The 17,984-nt window shown below is 52.4% G+C and overlaps 1 protein-coding gene across 4 annotated transcripts in view; it reads left to right on the top strand.

The window, feature by feature from the left end:
- The window catches only part of ABL1 (ABL proto-oncogene 1, non-receptor tyrosine kinase), a 317,567-nt gene that overhangs the window by 158,906 nt on the left and 140,677 nt on the right, over window positions 1-17,984 (top strand). For 2 of the 4 annotated variants that reach the window (XM_085613961.1, XM_085613962.1), the window contains 2 exons: window positions 1,954-2,124; window positions 3,417-3,712. In XM_085613961.1, coding sequence (XP_085470087.1) covers window positions 1,954-2,124; window positions 3,417-3,712 — 467 coding nt within the window. Of the gene's footprint in view, window positions 1-1,950; window positions 2,125-3,416; window positions 3,713-17,984 lie in introns of all 4 variants that reach the window. The other 2 variants (XM_085613960.1, XM_085613963.1) reach the window with 1 other exon arrangement.

Below are 17,984 nucleotides of genomic sequence, written 5' to 3'. Positions count from 1 at the left end.
TGTGCAGCAGGCACTGTTCGTGCTGGAGACTCTTGTAATGTGCAGCAGGCACTGTTCGTGCTGGAGACTCTTGTAATGTGCAGCAGGCACTGTTCGTGCTGGAGACGCTTGTAATGTGCAGCAGGCACTGTTCGTGCTGTAGACTCTTGTAATGTGCAGCAGGCACCGTTCGTGCTGTAGACTCTTGTAATGTGCAGCAGGCACCGTTGGTGCTGGAGACTTGTAATGTGCAGCAGGCACTGTTCGTGTTGGAGACGCTTGTAATGTGCAGCAGGCACTGCTCGTGCTGGAGACGCTTGTAATGTGCAGCAGGTTGCAGTTTGCATCTCGGGTAGACTTGAAAAGGAAGAAGACCCTCCCCTCTGTAAGGCTTGATTCTGTCTTGTCTGTGTGTGTGTGTGTGTTTGTCTGTGTGTGTGTTTGTCTGTCTGTGTGTGTGTGTGAGACCGGCAGCAGGGGGACATTTGCATATAAACAGGACTTGGAAGAAGACAGTCCTCAGCAAGGCTCGAGTGTCTGTGTGTGTGTGTGTGTGTGTGTTGTGTGTTGTGTGTGTGTGTGTCAGTTTTCATCATGGATAGACTTGAAAAGGAAGAAGACCCTCCCCTCTGTAAGGCTTGCTTCTGTCTTGTCTGTGTGTGTCTGTGTGTGTGTGTGTGTGTGTTTGTCTGTGTGTGTGTTTGTCTGTCTGTGTGTGTGTGTGAGACCGGCAGCAGGGGGACATTTGCATATAAACAGGACTTGGAAGAAGACAGTCCTCAGCAAGGCTCGAGTGTCTGTGTGTGTGTGTGTGTGTGTGTGTGTGTCTGTCAGTTTTCATCATGGATAGACTTGAAATGGAAGGAGACACAGTCCTCAGCATGGCTCGTCAGTGAGTGTGTGAGAGTGAGTGGGTGTGTATGGAGCATTTGGCAGTTTGCTTCTTGAATAGACATGACATTGAATAGATTCAAACCCGCAAGGCTCTGCCTGTGTGTGTGGCAGTGTGTGCGTGTGCGCGTGTGTGTGTGTGTGGCAGTGTGTGTGTGTGTGTGTGTGTGTATGGGGCAGTTGGCAGTTTGCTTCTTGACTAAATATGAAATGGAAGCAGATTCAGTCCTGCAAGGCTTTGCCCTCCTGCTTGTGTGTGTGTCTGTGTGTGTGTCTGCGTGTCTGTGTCTCTGTGTCTCTGTGTCTGTGTCTCTGTGTCTCGGTGTCTGTGTGTGTGCGTGTGTCTGTCTGCGTGTCTGTGTGTGTCTCTGTGTCTGTGTGTGTGTGTGTGCGTGTGTGTGTGTGTGTGTCTGCGTCTCTGTGTCTGCGTCTCTGTGTCTGCGTGTCTGTGTCTGTGTGTGTGTGCGCGCGTGTGTGTGTGTCTGCGTGTCTGTCTCTGTGTGTGTGTGTGTGTGTGTGTGTGTGTATGGGGCAGTTGGCAGTGTGCTTCTTGACTAAACATGAAATGGAAGCAGATTCAGTCCTGCAAGCTCTGAGTGTCCTCGAGGCACCTGTTGTTGTGTTGATGAGCACACGTAGTGTGGAGGTTGGCATGCACATGGTGCACTCACGGAGCTTTGCACTGCATTGCTGCAGGTATACTGTGTGTGTTTTTAGGGTACGGTGCTGATGTTGTGCACCCTGAATACTATTGTAATTCAGTCAACGTAACAAAGTGCACCACCTGCCATGTAAAAGAAGATTAATGGTTTCTTTCTCTTTCTCTCCTTCTCTCCCCCTTCTCCATCTCTGTTCTTCCTGGTGGTGTTTCTTTATCTCAAATGTTCTTTTGTGCCATGGTTTCTATTCCTCGTGTGTCTCATGCACTGTTCTCTCGCCTCTTTTGACTTCGCCTTTGTGCTCTTGTGTTTTGTCTCTACCTCCGTTTCCTCTCCATGGCGCTCTCCTTCTCTTCTCTCTCCTGTTCCTTGCCTTCCATCTCCAACCCCCGGCCTCCTTTCCTCCTAACTTCTCCTCCAGAAGCCCTGCAGAGACCAATCGGGTCGGATTTTGAGCCTCCGGGTCTGAGTGAAGCTGCACGTTGGAACTCCAAGGAGAACCTCCTCTCGGGCCCCAGCGAGAACGACCCTAACCTCTTTGTTGCCCTCTATGACTTTGTGGCGAGTGGCGACAACACCCTCAGCATCACTAAAGGTAAGTGCGGCCTGGAGCTGCGAAGGGAGCAGGGCGACGGGCTGGGGCTGCGAAGGGAGCAGGGCGATGGGATGGACATGCACTAGTCCGGGAGGTGGCTGTGGGGGGGGGGGTGGACATGCAATAGTCAGGGGCTGGGGGTGTGCGAAGGGAGCAGGGCGACGGGCTGGACATGCACTAGTCCGGGAGGTGGCTGGGGGGTTGGACATGCACTAGTCAGGGGCTGGGGGTGTGCGAAGGGAGCAGGGCGAAGGGTTGGACATGCACTAGTCAGGGGCTGGGAGTGTGCGAAGGGAGCAGGGCGATGGGTTGGACATGCACTAGTCAGGGGCTGGGAGTGTGCGAAGGGAGCAGGGCGATGGGTTGGACATGCACTAGTCAGGGGCTGGGGGTTTGCGAAGGGAGCAGGGCGATGGGATGGACACGCACTAGTCCAGGAGGTGGCTGGTTGGGGTGGACATGCACTAAGGGGCTGGGGGTGTGCGAAGGGAGCAGGGCGATGGGATGGACATGCACTAGTCCGGGAGGTGGTGGGGGGGTGGACATGCACTAGTCCGGGAGGTGGCTGGGGGGGGGGGGGGTGTCTGGGGGGGTGGACATGCACTAGTCCGGGAGGTGGCTGGGGGGGGGGTGGACATGCACTAGTCCGGGAGGTGGCTGGGGGGGGGGGTGATCCCGCTCTTAGGGACATAGCTAGGGCTCACCCTCGTAAAAGGAGGACGGTGGAGCAGACTCACAAGAAGATGGACAATTCTTTAAAAGGGAGAGAGTTGAGCATGCTAAAAAGAGGAGTTATTCCTTTAAAGGGAGAGGGTTGAGCATGCTAAAAAGAGGAGTTATTCCTTTAAAGGGAGAGGGTTGAGCATGCTAAAAAGAGGAGTTGTACTACAAGGATATGACTAGTGCCTTATAAGGAAGATGGTTGAGCATACTAACAGAGGTGACTAGTTCCTTAAAAGGGGGGTGCTTGAGCACGTGCTCAAGCACCCCCCTTTTAAGGAACTTAAGTTCTTGGGCAGCTGCCATGGGGTAGCGTGGTCACTTGTACATAGCAGGAAGATGTCTGCAATACGTGCAGTAAACAGTGGCATGACGAAGACCTGGACAGGTAGCTGGTTCTTCCCTGGCGTGTCCAAGTTGGCCTTCAAGTTATAATTTGAACCCATGTCCATGTATTTGTCCCAGCTGGCATGGGTTTGCAGGTGCTGAGCATTGGCACAATATCCCTTCAGCTCACTGACTTAGGAGTGCATCCTAGCTCTTCCAACCTGTAGTCTCTCATTTGTTTGCAGGTGAAAAGCTCCGTGTTTTGGGTTATAACCACAATGGAGAGTGGTGTGAAGCACAGACCAAGAACGGACAGGGTTGGGTGCCTAGCAACTACATCACCCCTGTGAACAGCTTAGAGAAGCACTCGTGGTACCATGGACCGGTGTCGCGCAACGCGGCAGAGTACCTGCTGAGTAGTGGTATCAATGGCAGCTTCTTGGTGCGGGAGAGCGAAAGCTGCCCCGGGCAGCGGTCCATATCACTGCGATACGAAGGACGGGTCTACCACTACAGGATCAACACTGCCTCCGATGGAAAGGTGAGGAATCGCAGTGGTGCCTGTGGTGGCGGGTGAGTGTGAAAGAGGGGCTGTGCCTGAGGCTGAAAGAGACCAATGGACAATGAGATAGGTGGTACTGCAGAAGAGCGACAAATAGAGCTGGGTGGTTTGGTACTGCGGAAGAGCGGTAATTAGAGCTGGCTGGTGTGGTACTGCAGAAGAGTGGGAAATAGAGCTGGGTGGTGTGGTACTGCAGAAGAGCGACAAATAGAGCTTTGTGGTGTGGTACTGCCGAAGAGCGACAAATAGAGCTGGGTGGTGTGGTACTGCGGAAGAGCGGGAAATAGAGCTGGGTGGTGTGGTACTGCGGAAGAGCAGTAATTAGAGCTGGGTGGTGTGGTACTGCAGAAGAGTGGGAAATAGAGCTGGGTGGTGTGGTACTGCAGAAGAGCGACAAATAGAGCTGGGTGGTGTGTTACTGCCGAAGAGTGACAAATAGAGCTGGGTGGTGTGGTACGGCGGAAGAGCGGGAAATAGAGCTGGGTGGTGTGGTACTGCGGAAGAGCGGGAAATAGAGCTGGGTGGTGTGGTACTGCAGAAGAGCAGGAAATAGAGCTGGGTGGTGTGGTACTGCGGAAGAGCGGGAAATAGAGCTGGGTGGTGTGGTACTGCGGAAGAGCTGGAAATAGAGCTGGGTGGTGTGGTACTGCGGAAGAGCTGGAAATAGAGCTGGGTGGTGTGGTACTGCGGAAGAGCGGGAAATAGAGCTGGGTGGTGTGGTACTGCGGAAGAGCTGGAAATAGAGCTGGGTGGTGTGGTGCTGCGGAAGAGCGGGAAATAGAGCTGGGTGGTGTGGTACTGCAGAAGAGCGGGAAATAGAGCTGGGTGGTGTGGTACTGCAGAAGAGCGGGAAATAGAGCTGGGTGGTGTGGTACTGCGGAAGAGCGGGAAATAGAGCTGGGTAGTGTGGTACTGCAAAAGAGCGGTAACTGTGAACGGGCAGCACACACCCCCTCCCCCCTGAATATTCCCGAATGGTTCTCCTCTCAGTGACCAGGAAGCGCCAGCACTCCTGAATTCGATTCAGCACTTTAATCACAACACACGCCAGTGATCCCTGCCCTGTCGAGTCGATGTGCCCCACCAGCCTTCAGAACAGAATTTCATAGTCACGGAAAGCAGACGCAACGTGCACGATTATCTTCGTATAAGATCCCAGCACATAAGGCACAGCCCGAAGTCATGGCACTTCATGGCACATTGACATGATCCATTCAGTTAGGGAAAGTGTACAACTGTAAATACATGTTCGAGGCATGTGGGCTGCTGAATTCATATCTGTGCATAGATCGCCGCCTAGTGTTGGGTCCGGATGTTTGCACGTTGTTGTCCTGGAAGAGTCTTCGAAGTATCCTGAGATAGGTGACTCCTCCCCTGGACCACAGTGCGCATGGGCATCCTCTCCATCCTCAGATTGTTTTTTTCCGCCATTGGGTTCGGATGTGCTTATCTTGACTCAAGTTAGGGAAAACTTTTTTTCAGGCCAAAAGGCCTTTAGTTCGCGTCGGTACTGTTCCCGATCGGTATCGACAGTTACTTGTTAGTTTTCTGACTTCAAGAACAACTTTTTCGCATCATATCCGACCATCGACTCCAACATCGACGATGGAATCGAGGACACCATTCAAGCGGTGTCCTGTTTGCAATGCGAAATATCCCCATGTCGACGTCCACCCGGTGTGCAACAAATGCCTTCCACCGGATCATGACGAATCCACATGTATGGCCTGTGCCCGATTCCGATCCAAAAAGACTCTCCGGAATCGACGAGCAGCGAGACTCGAAGCGCAGCAAGCTGCACCGGCCCCAACCAACATCTTCAGCGCCGAGGACGAAGATGTGGAAGGCATGGAGACCCTACCCTCCAGCCCCGCTTCCGAACACGATTCCGGATCGGAAGACATCGAAGACCAACTCTTTCACAGGGAAGAAGCCGACACCGAGGTAGGAGACTACGATGAGGCCTTAGGGGCCGAAGAAAGTGGCTCCGGTGACGAGCAAGGCCTACCCGTACAGACGGAGGATATCCCAGTGCGTCAGTCTATGGCTCCGGTCGAGGGATCGCCTTGTTAAATGGTAGCGGCAGTTTCAGTCGATAACCTTTCAAGTATTGCCCGGCGTTAATCGCCTCTCATACCATTCGATAATTTATCAATGCAAGAGGCAGGCGCCGGAGACTGGAAGGCAGGAAACAAAGTTTTATTCCGTCGGAGCAGAACACATCAGATCAGACAGCAAGGTATCGTCACGAGGTGCTCTAACTGCATCTCTGAGGCCTGGCCTCTTATACACAGGTTTATTGCTTTATTACACATGGTACATTCTTATTGAGACTTTGATGTACGGAAAGACACCCTTGGAACCCCCACTTCAAGCTCGTTCCCACACATATCTACAGTAGAAGTCCCCACCCCACCCACAGTAGGAGATGGCTATCACGCAGCTGGATATTCCGCCAATTCCCGGGGGTGTGTGCAACCGGCCGGGTCTCAGGGGGGGTAGGGGCTTTGATCCACTGTAATCCCTTTGATGTGGGGTGTTTCCCTTACAGTAGGGGCAATAAACTGCATCCGCAGGGCTAGGTGATGGCCTGGGATCGGTTCGGACAATGGGGCGCAGAGGAAGGGGGTTTATCAAAGAGAGGCATGACCATGTATGGGATGTCGGTCAGGTGTGGGATGTGGTTCCATGGCAGGGTCGCGCAGAATGAGAGGGTTTATGGCCCGTGTATGAGAGAGCGGGGGTGGCCGGCGCGCGGGGGATGCTCGCAGCGCCAGGGGAAAGCGCTGGCGATCGAGAATGTGCGGGGAGAGAGTGGGGTGCCTAAAATGGCGGCCGTGCATTCGCTGTGCGTGGCGCTGGGGAGAGGCAAGATGGCGCAGATAATGTTCAGTTACAAGCTAAATTTCCACAGTCCTCCCTTTTAACATATCTCGCCAGCTTGTCTAGTTCGGATCTATCCCCATAATACTACGAATTTCCACCTCATACAGAGCTTTCATTCGCTCTGTTTCAAAGTCCAAAGTCTTAGGGCAGATGCAGTTCATAAAAAGCGAACATAAAGGTGGCAGACACTGAATCCCCAAGCAACATCCACATAGTATCACAATCGGTATTAGGATAAATGAAAACAGCCTCCATCCCCAACTTTTAATAGTGTCCCAAAACCAACTCCCCAGTGACCATTCTTCTTGCTATTGATGGACCTCTGCGGATAGCCTGTGGAGGTGTTCAATTGCTTTGTAGACTGAGGGTGAGTTATCCGGTACGTAGGTACAACAGCTGGACCCAATGATGCGGCATGCTCCTCCATGATCAGCCAGAACCACATCTAGAACGAGGCGGTTCTGAAGGGCCACTAAGCGGACGGCCTGCAGCTCGGCGGTGTTGTTGGCGAGGGCGCCAGCCGTAATGTTCATCGCCGTTTCGACTGCCTGGGTTAAGTGGCGGATGGCACGGCTGTTTGCCATTGGACCCCAGAGTGGAACAAGGCCTTTTACTGCGTCCATGAACTGTGCTCCGGCGAGTCGGCTTGCACAATGTCTTTGGCCCGTTTCTGTCGGTGATGGTTTGCTGGAGCCACATATGTCGGAGGAAGGACAAAGGCGATGTAGCAGGTGCCTCCCCAACCTTTCGGAAGCCAGGTGTAGGCCTTAGTACCACAGATGAAGTACATATTCGGGGAGGCAACAAAGGAGGGTGGGTCAACTGAGTCCAATGTTCGGGTGATGAGGCAGGAGCTGTGGCCCACCAGCTGCGCCCCCAGGCCTTCGAGGTACACAAATCCAGTGATGTTGATGACGGACAGGGCCACTGTTAGGGTGGCGGCCGTCCGTTTCCGGAGGTAAGAGAAGGTGGGTCTGGCTGGGTTGTTGAACACTTGCATTTCAACTCGTTCTTTGGCAGGGATGTCCATGTGAAAGGAAGTGTTCGATCTCAGAGGGCAGAAGAGGGCAGAAGTTCTTCCAGTTTTGTTCAGCCAGAACCCATGGTAAAAGTGTGACATGGTTCTGCCGGAAGTGGCATTGTCCTTGTAGCTTTCTTGCAGGAGGATTAGCCAGGCGAGGCAGGAACCATGGACAGAAAAAGGTGAAGGGATGAAAGGGATAGAGTGTCCAGTAGCATGTGGTAGCAACCCACAGATCCAGCAATTAGTGGCGTTGGCGGCAAGATTGTGTTGGTGGAGCAACTGCACAAAAGAGTTATTCCAGAACTCCTTACGCCTTTCTCGGAGTTGGGGTGAAAGTGAGATCAGATGGTGTTCTTTCGTGGTGGTAGGTTGAACGGTGGTCAGCAATGTCTTATGAGCGGGTGTGCTCTCCTCCATGATCCAGAAGGTGACCACGAGGAGAAGGCAAAAGAGAAGGGTAATGAAAAGTGCAATAGTCTTTAAGCTGTGCATTCGGTCAGTCTTTGGGTTTTTGTAGTGGATCTTCGGACGTCCGGTTGCTTCCATCATCTTCATGTCGGGCGCTTCCATCACCTTCAAGAGACTCGGTAGCGGGCAGAACCACAGACTTTGTTTAGTTTCTCTCCTGGTGGCCTTTGAGGTGACTAGGCTACCGCTCTGAGATTTCCACTTAGCCTGTGGTCTGCTTAGCCGAAGTTCTCTCCTTTCGTCGCAAGTTATAACCTTCCTTGGATGGCACGGTGGGATCAGGATATCTTACTAACTCAAGTGTCTCTGTATCTGGGCAGCGGCTCAGGGATGGTCGGTCTTTGTCCAGAAGTTCTTTTTGGGCGGTGATGTTGTCCGTGGTTGTCAGGGTCGGTGATACCTTCTTGCAGTGGTGTGCATGCAGCCAATTGCGTTTCTCCTCCACTCGAAGAGCTGTTCGGGTGGTGATCAGGACTTACAGGGGGCCCGTCCACCGGGGCTCCAGACTCTTGGTGCGCTGGAAGTTACGCACTAAGACGAAGTCACCGTGTTGGATGTCGTGTCCGGGGCCCCTGGAAACATCGGGAATGGCGTGCAGCACCTGCTGATGGATGACAGACAACGTTTTAGTTAGGTTATACAAATAATCAGACATGAGGACGTCCGGGACGTCGTGGATGGATGTTGGCTTTGGAGCAGCCCAAAGGTTCATGGGCCGCCCGAAAACGACCTCGTAGGGGGTTAAGTGGTGTTTAGTGGGGGTGGAACGCATTGATAGCAATGCTAGCGGGAGAGCGTCTGGCCATCTCAGTCCTGTGGTAGCGACTATTTTTGCTATCTTAAGCTTCAATGTGGCGTTGTGGCGCTCAACCAAGCCTGCAGATTGGGGATGGAAGACCGCATGGAATTTCTGTTTTACACCCAACCCTTTTAAGATGAGTTGGATAACTTCGGCTACGAAGTGGGGGCCGTTGTCGCTCCACAAAATTCGACAAAGGCCGTATCGGGGGAAGAATTCCTTCAGTAGTACTTTTGCGGTAGTCATAGCGGTGTTGTCATGGGTTGGGTAGGCTTCCACCCACTTGCTGAAGGCACACACAACGACAAGTACGTACTTCAAACCTTGGCACCTTTCTAACTGGACATAGTCCATTTGTAGGACTTCAAAGGGGTGATTGGGGACCCCAAACCCTCCCCGGGGTACAGCAGTTCCTTTCCCAGGGTTGTGTTGGAGGCATATTAGGCATTGTTGGACCAGACGTTTGGCTGAGTCTGGGATTTTGTCGTTGTGCCAGACTTTGGAGATGAGCTCGATCATGGGGGCAGACCCTATGTGTGCGGGGGAGTGTGCCATGGTCAGCATGGGGATCAAGTATGAATCTGGTAGCAACCATTTGTTCAAGTCTTTAGTTCGCCAGCAACCGTCATCGTCCTTCAATCCCACCCGGGCCCATTCAGTTAATTCGTGTGGTGTGCTGGCTAGTTGGATATCCCTAATTGTTTCCCTAGCATCCTTCCATTTCTCAGTTTGTGACCTGGTCACGTACATACGGGTCGTGGACCTATTCTCGGCTGTGGTTCGGGCAGTAATGTCAGCCAGTGCATTTCCCTGTCCTATAATGTCTGTCACCTTCTTGTGTGCCTGGCATTTGATCACAGCTAACCGTGTGGGGAGGAGGACTGCTTCGGTCAGGGCAGAGACTAGATCTCCATGCAGGATGGGTGTGCCATGAGAAGTCAAGAATCCCCTCTCTTTCCATAAGAGCCCAAAGTGGTGAACTACCCCGAAGGCGTACTGACTGTCTGTGTAAATGTTTGCGGTTGTCCCTGCTGCCAGGATGCAGGCTCGTGTGAGAGCAATTAGTTCCGCCGCCTGTGCGGATCGCTGTGTGATGCGGGCTGTCTCAACAACTGTTCGGGCTGTGGTGACTGCATAGGCAGCTGAGGTGGTGCCATCGGGGAGCTTGATGCATGAGCCATCCACCCACAGTTCTCCATCAGGGTCCGGGAAGGCAGTATCCCGGAGGTCAACCCTACTCTTGGTTTGTTCGTCGGCGAGGGTCACGCAATCATGTATAGGGGACGCATTGGGGTCAGCGTCAGGGAGAGGCAGTAGAGTAGCTGGATTCAGAGTGGTGCATCGTTTCAATGTGATGTGGGGTGCAAGCAGAGTCAGTTCATAACCAGTCAGTCGTGCGCTAGTCAGGTGTTGAGTCTTGGTTTGGTTCAGGAGGGTATCAACCGCATGGGGTACCAATACTGTGAGGGGGTTTGAGAGCACGATCCCCTCGCTTTGCCGGATAGAGATAGCCGCGGCGGCTACTGCTCGAAGGCAGGCGGGCAAAGCTCTGGCTACAGGGTCAAGAGTGGCAGAGAAGTAGGCACAAGGGCGTTGCTTAGGGCCTATGGACTGGGTTAGGACAGACAACGCACATCCCTCCCTTTCGTGGGTGTAGAGGGAGAAAGGTTTAGTGTAGTCTGGTGTTCCTAGGACTGGGGCCGAGCAGAGGGCGTCTCGTAATTCTTTGAAGGAGGATTGACATTCGGGTGTCCAGGGGAGGGAGAAGGGGACATCTTTAGCCAGCAGGGAAAGCAGAGGTTTTATGATAAGACTGAAATTTGGCAACCATTGTCGACAAAAGGAGGTGAGGCCTACTAGGGACCGTACTTGCTTCTGAGTCTTGGGAACAGGGGTTTCTAGGATGGTCTGAATTCGGTCAGGGGTAAGTTATCTCCCGTCTTTGGATAGTAGGTGGCCTAGATATGTTACTTGTGGTTGGCAGAATTGCAATTTCTTCCTGGAGACCTTGTAACCGTTCTCCGCGAGGAAGCGGAGGAGGTGAATGGTGGCTGTGACGGGAAGTGGAGTGGTGTCGGCCGCCAAAAGAATGTCATCGACGTACTGTATCAACACCACTCCATCGGGTAGTTGGACTGCATCTAGTTGCCTCTTGAGGGCTTGGCTATAAATACTGGGACTCTCAGTGTAGCCTTGGGGTGCCCTGCAGAATCTGTACGAACGGGCTTTTAAAGTGAAGCCGAACAGGTAGCGGCTGTCTGGGTGGATGGGGATGGAAAAGAATGCGTTCTTGAGATCAATAACAGTAAAGGTGGTGGCAGTGGTTGGAATCAGGGTGAGGATGGTGGTGATGTCTGAGACCACGGGGTACTGGGGTATGACTACTTTGTTAACCTCTCGCAAATCAACAATGAAACGGTAGGCTTTCTCATCTCCCTCGCCTTGCTTCTTTACAATGGGTAGGATAGGGCTGTTGCAAACATTACTGACTACTTCTTCTACCACTCCTGCCTCGACTAGGGACTCGATGATTTCCACCAATGCCTTCTCGCCTTCGGGTGATATCCGATACTGTGGAAGCTTTGGGAGCACTGCGTCCGGTCGGACGGTTATGTGTACCGGGTCGATCACCATGCGCCCTACATCTGAGTCGGTTTTAGCCCATAGATGTGAAGGTAATGTGTCGAGTAGGGACATGTCAGCATCGGTTATAGAGAGCATACGCCGTGTGTGACAGGGTCTGGACAGATCTGGGTTATCGTGTAGGATGACTCGAACTCCGTCTGGGGAGCATCTGATGGTAGCTCGAAAATGTTTTAGCAAATCAAGTCCCATAATAGCATCGGGGGTGTTGGAGGAGAGCAGAAAGGTCGTGTCAGTGGTGTTATCTTCTAAGTCAAAGGAGATTGGTGCTGATAAGGGGTTGGTGGAGGGCGTTCCATCGAAGCCTATTGAGGTTACATGTGAGCCAGACAAGGGTGCCCTAGGAATCAGTCGTTTGGATAACGCACTACGTGTCGCCCCAGTGTCTACCAGGAATGGAGATTTTGTGCCCAAGACCTTAGCAGTGACGTAAGGACCTTGCTGGTCAACACGGAGTTCGACTGGATCCCTCCCTTGCCCCTGGCGGTCGTATGCGAAGTCATGGGTGCTTTCATAGTCGGACTGTTGACACTGGTTTTGTCGGGGGCGATCAAAGGTGTTTGGTCTGCCTGGCCTGTCGTTGATGGCGTCGTTCGTGTACCCTCGTCCCTGTCCTCTATTTCTGGGGTCATATGCTGTGTCTCTGGGGTCCCTATTTTTGTTCATTTCCAGAAGGACCGGGCACTGGGATTTCCAGTGTCCGAACCCTCTACAGAACGCACATTGATTCCCATCTAAGTCTCTCCGTCAGTTGTAGGGTGCAGGGGTATGGTCTCTAGGGGGTAGCTTTCTAGGGGCGGTTGGTTGGTAATTCCCTTTCGGGGGTTCTCTTCCTATGGTCACCCCTTGCAACTGTGCTATCATTACCCTCTCCTTTAGTTCCTTTTTCTTCCTTTCTGACGCCCTATCGTTCTCATTCTTTTGGTTTTCGTAGTATTGGGCCATCTGGAGGATAGCTGCGGGTTTGGAGGCTGCCCAACTACTCTCGCTGGTCTGCAGCTTCTGAGAAACTTCTTGTGATAGACCCTTCACATAATTCTGGACAAAGAGGTGATGTCCGGTTGCAGTGGTCATGTCCTGGCCACTGTAATCGGAAAACACAGTCTCGAATCGGGAGAAGTATTCAGACACATCCTCCTGGGGTTTCTGGCGACAAGCCGTCACTATTGACCAATCTACCTTTCTTTCTGGGATTAGAGTCTTCAACTTAAGTACAATCTTGTCTGGGAGCTCTAATATGGCTTTCGGGGGTTTCTGTCCCGGTTCTCGCTGTTTATCTATGGTATCGAGTTGTACCCAGGTATATCCGAACGGCTCAGCGTGGTCAACTTTCCGGATTTGTTTCCACACATCAGCCGGCAGACATAATCCGAAGAACAAGTCGATATCTGCTAAAGTCATTATTGTTGAGCCTAAGGCTGTACCTAGTTCGGTGTAGAACGCAGTCGGGTTCTTTCTTAAGTCGGGTAGAGTTTTTCTAAAGGTCAAAATATCTTGTCGGTCCCATGGCTGGTAGACCCAATTATATACAACCCTCCCCTTCGCATCTTGGTGGTTGATGTCGTCATGTGTTCCCTGACCTCGTGGGGGGACCCAGTAGGGGGCGGCCTCTTTGATGGGCATCATGGTATCAGTCCTTCCTTCCTGGGGCTTAGCCGCTATGGGGGTTTCTGTTTTGGTTGTCTGCCTGTGTTCTTTAAGGTGTCGATAGACTTCGAGTGTACGAGTGAAGAGGTTCGTCACATCGCCCTCTCCTTCTTCCCCAATGTCTACCTTCCTATATAGGGCCGCTAAGCCTTCGGGACCTTTATCGCGGTACCTATCCTCATATGCATTCAGGGCGTGGTAACAAAGTCGTATGACAAAGTGTCGTCTACGGCTGTCGGCATACGAGTTATACACATCTGTTATATACTCCTCACTTTCCTTTCGCTCCACCAGTGTCCCTACTATCTTGTCGATTCCTGCTCGTTCATCCTTTGTTAGTCGATTCATTCTGGTGGAATCTTTCTTTCTTATCTCAGGGTCATCCAACGTCGTTGCCGACGTTGTGTTCAGTACAAGAGGCTCGGCCGGCGCGGAGGCCGTGAGGACCGAGGCCCCTGTACTGCTTTCGCTCGTGTTTGGGGGTTGTGGGTGTTGCACTACCGATTGGGAGGGTGCGTATGGAGGGGGCATGTAAATGATTGGGGGACCTAATAGTAATTCGTCATTCGTTCGTTGCTTAGAGGACAACTCAGGGTAGAGCATAGAGGGGGTCCTAACAGCGTACTGGCCTGAGGTTTTGGGCTCCTGTCTTAGTTTAGTTTCCCTTCTCTCCTTTATTTCTTCTTCTAACTTTCTAGCGGCAAGGTGAGCTGCCTTTCGTAATTCCTTTTCTGCTTTTACTTCTTCCCTCTTTTTCCGTTGCGTTGCTTCTTTGCGCCACATGCCGATACTGTCAAGCATAGTAGGCGTCGTCTTATTGCTACGCAGAGCCATTTCTAGCACTTCTATCTTATGGTCGTCGAAGGATCCCATCAGTGGCCACTGACTCTCGGGGTCCTTCCTGGTATATTTATGCCATAGCTTGCTATAAGCTACGGCGACTAGTCCATATTTAGTGAACATGTCCTTATTAGGGGTGCCTTCCAGTGGAGCCGGATGGTCCACCTCTAATAAGCGGTCCGGGCAGAACCAACTACCAATCAGTGGGGAGAAGATAGGCATGACGGGTTTCAATGGGGACAAAAGTCAGCACTACCTATCTTTTCACTGCTTGCAAAGACTAGACAGAATATCTCTATTCCTCGTTATTTGTAAGCAGAGAATACCTCCAAAGAACCAATATCGAAAAACTAGTGTTCGGACAATCAATCAATCAATGGGGAGATAAAAATAGGCACGACGGGTTACAACGGGGACAAAAGTCTGCGTTACCTACCCTTCACTATTTGCAAAGACTAGACAGAATATTTCTATTCTACGTTATTTGCAAACAGAGAATATCTCAAAGAGCACTATTCTTCAAAACAATCAATGTTCGGACAATCAATCAGTGGGGAGATAAAGATAGGCACGACGGGTTTCAACGGGGACAAAAGTCTGCGTTACCTACCCTTCACTATCTGCAAAGGGAGAGAGAGTATTTCTACTCCTCCCCGTTTGTAGACAGCGAATATCTCAAAGAGAACAATCCATGAGCAATACTAGTATTTTCAAAACTTCAAACAATCAATCAATTATTTCGCAATTTGTCGTGTATCACGACCTTACCCGGACCGCGTGGACAGTTTCTCGTCTTCCGCCTCCAGCGCCCGATCGTCCTCTATTCTCCGTTATTGCTGCGGCACTCCTGATGGTTCCCAGTCAGGACCGTAGATCACTCGAGAGAGGTCTGCTCGGAACCAGTGAAGTTCGGATGATCGGCTGCCAGACGAGGGTCTATTGGGCAGGAGCTCTCCCGATCGTTGCAGTCGTTCACTCTGTCGTCAGGACCTCTCCCACTGGATCCACGTGTCTCTGATGGGCCCCACGCTTGGGACGCCAATTGTTAAATGGTAGCGGCAGTTTCAGTCGATAACCTTTCAAGTATTGCCCGGCGTTAATCGCCTCTCATACCATTCGATAATTTATCAATGCAAGAGGCAGGCGCCGGAGACTGGAAGGCAGGAAACAAAGTTTTATTCCGTCGGAGCAGAACACATCAGATCAGACAGCAAGGTATCGTCACAAGGTGCTCTAACTGCATCTCTGAGGCCTGGCCTCTTATACACAGGTTTATTGCTTTATTACACATGGTACATTCTTATTGAGACTTTGATGTACGGAAAGATATCCTTGGAACCCCCACTTCAAGCTCGTTCCCACACATCTACAGTAGAAGTCCCCACCCCACCCACAGTAGGAGATGGCTATCACGCAGCTGGATATTCCGCCAATTCCCGGGGGTGTGTGCAACCGGCCGGGTCTCAGGGGGGGTAGGGGCTTTGATCCGCTGTAATCCCTTTGATGTGGGGTGTTTCCCTTACAGTAGGGGCAATAAACTGCATCCGCAGGGCTAGGTGATGGCCTGGGATCGGTTCGGACAATGGGGCGCAGAGGAAGGGGGTTTATCAAAGAGAGGCATGACCATGTATGGGATGTCGGTCAGGTGTGGGATGTGGTTCCATGGCAGGGTCGCGCAGAATGAGAGGGTTTATGGCCCGTGTATGAGAGAGCGGGGGTGGCCGGCGCGCGGGGGATGCTCGGAGCGCCAGGGGAAAGCGCTGGCGATCGAGAATGAGCGGGGAGAGAGTGGGGTGCCTAAAATGGCGGCCGTGCATTCGCTGTGCGTGGCGCTGGGGAGAGGCAAGATGGCGCAGATAATGTTCAGTTACAAGCTAAATTTCCACAGCCTTCGGGCCTTACCCAAGACCTATCCCGCAGTTCTTCGGCCCCGCCCTCTGGCCCGGCCTCGGACATTCAGCGAAAGCCATTAGTGCCCAAAACTACTGGTTTTCCTTCCTCGAAACCGAAACCAATAGTCGTATCGGTTCCGCAGAAACCGAAACTGAAATTGACACTGGTCGGATCGAAGCCCACTACACCTTCGACGCCAGCCAAACCCGTCGGCACCGAATGCACCAAACGGGACTTCGGTGCCGAACTCGCAGCAGCCGACGTCGGCGCCGACACACGGAAAAAGGCCATCGGAACCGCCAAACCGCCTCGGCACCCGGCACCGAAACAATCGGCTCCGGCAACGAAGGTCAAAATGGCCGCTGCGTCGCACACCACTTCGAAAGCAGCACCTAAGGCCCAATCATCGACGCCGTCGACAGCTACTACCTCTCCTCGACTCGATGACCCCGTGGCCCCGAAGAAGTCCACGCCTGCCTCTACAGAACCGCTCGGCGCCAAAGAACCGTCGGCGTTCCAGGTGCGTCAAGTTGCAGCGTCCTTGCAACGCATCAAAGAAAAGGCAGCCCTCCAGGACACGTCGGGCTCCGAGCCGAAAAAAGCTCAAAAAGCTTCTCCAGCAACACCCGACATCACTTTTGGCCTGCCGCCATCCACGGCTCCCAAAATGTTTGAAATCAGAACACGTGTCACCCAAACTAGGATCACATCTGCTGAACGCTCTCCCACGGAGACGTCACCATCCCACATCATCGATGCCGACACCGGCAGAATTATGCTCCACAAGCGGAGAATATCTTCCGAGCGAGCTTTGGACTCCTACCGGATTCCGCTAAAGAAAAAGCTGCCAGCGGTTTCGGAACCAGTTCTTTACGAACGTCTCCATACCTCTTACCTAGATCCACAGCCCTTCTCTCCGACACCCTCCGAAACCGACGTTTTGGAGGACTACATGGGTGACGACGTCCCCTACCCTAGGGAGATGGACCCTGAAGGCCAACAGGACCCTGACCAGGCTTCGGATGACCCTGTAGACCCGGGTGCACCTATGCATACACAGGACACGCAGCTATATGGCGCGAAAACGTCTCCCACAGAGGACACTGCCGCATTCAACGCCCTCATTGAACGTGCTGCGGCCAATCATGGTGTGCAACTCCACTCTGACACAATCGAGGACGATTTTCTAATGGATACTTTCGCATCCTCAGAAAGGAATATCAAAACTCTACCCATGTTGAAAGGTGTCCTCAAACCAGCAAAGGACATTTTCAAAGAACCCACCAGGGCAAGAGTAATAAACCCCAGGATCGACAAGAAATATAGGTCGGCGCCTGGGGACCCTACGTACATTAGAGGCCAGTTGCCTCTGGATTCCATCGTAGTCGCTAATGCTCGCAAACGGGCGCACTCGCAGACAACTGGGGATGCTCCTCCCCCGGACAAAGAGTCCAAGGTGCTAGAGACCTCCGGCAAACGGGTTGCAGCCCAGGCAGCTAACATATGGCGTATTGCCAATACCCAGGCGCTCCTAGCTCGCTACGATCGCGCACACTATGACACATTAAAAACCCTACTCCAACATCTCCCTGACCAATACAAAGAGGGAGCAGAGATCCTCATCAGGGAGGGACAACTCCTCACGAACGCATCCATTAAGTGTGCACTGGATGCCGCAGATACAGCTGCCAGAGCAATAAACACCAGCGTCATGCTACGACGACACGCCTGGTTACGAATCTCCGGATTCAAACCTGAGGTTCAAAATAACATCCTCAATCAGCCGGTCAACCCCGACTACTTATTCGGACCAGAGGTTGACACCACCCTAGAAAAAATAAAAAAGGACACAGACACTGCAAAGTCCATGGGGGCTCTCCAAACGCAGACCTTTCGGAGTGGCTCCTTTCGTCGCCCCGGAAATAGAGGAGCAGGTAGAGGACAGGGGTCACAGCAAACCTACAACAAGGGCAACACACAAAGTACCTACGATAAAAACACCCGGGGTGGTTATCGTGGCTCCAGCACAAAGGGCAGAGGACGTGGATACG

This window comes from Triturus cristatus, chromosome 1_2, assembly GCF_964204655.1.
Source record: "Triturus cristatus chromosome 1_2, aTriCri1.1, whole genome shotgun sequence".
Lineage (NCBI taxonomy): Eukaryota > Metazoa > Chordata > Amphibia > Caudata > Salamandridae > Triturus > Triturus cristatus.
Note: the sequence above shows the minus strand (reverse complement) of the source record. Positions and strands in the feature narration are given on the sequence as shown.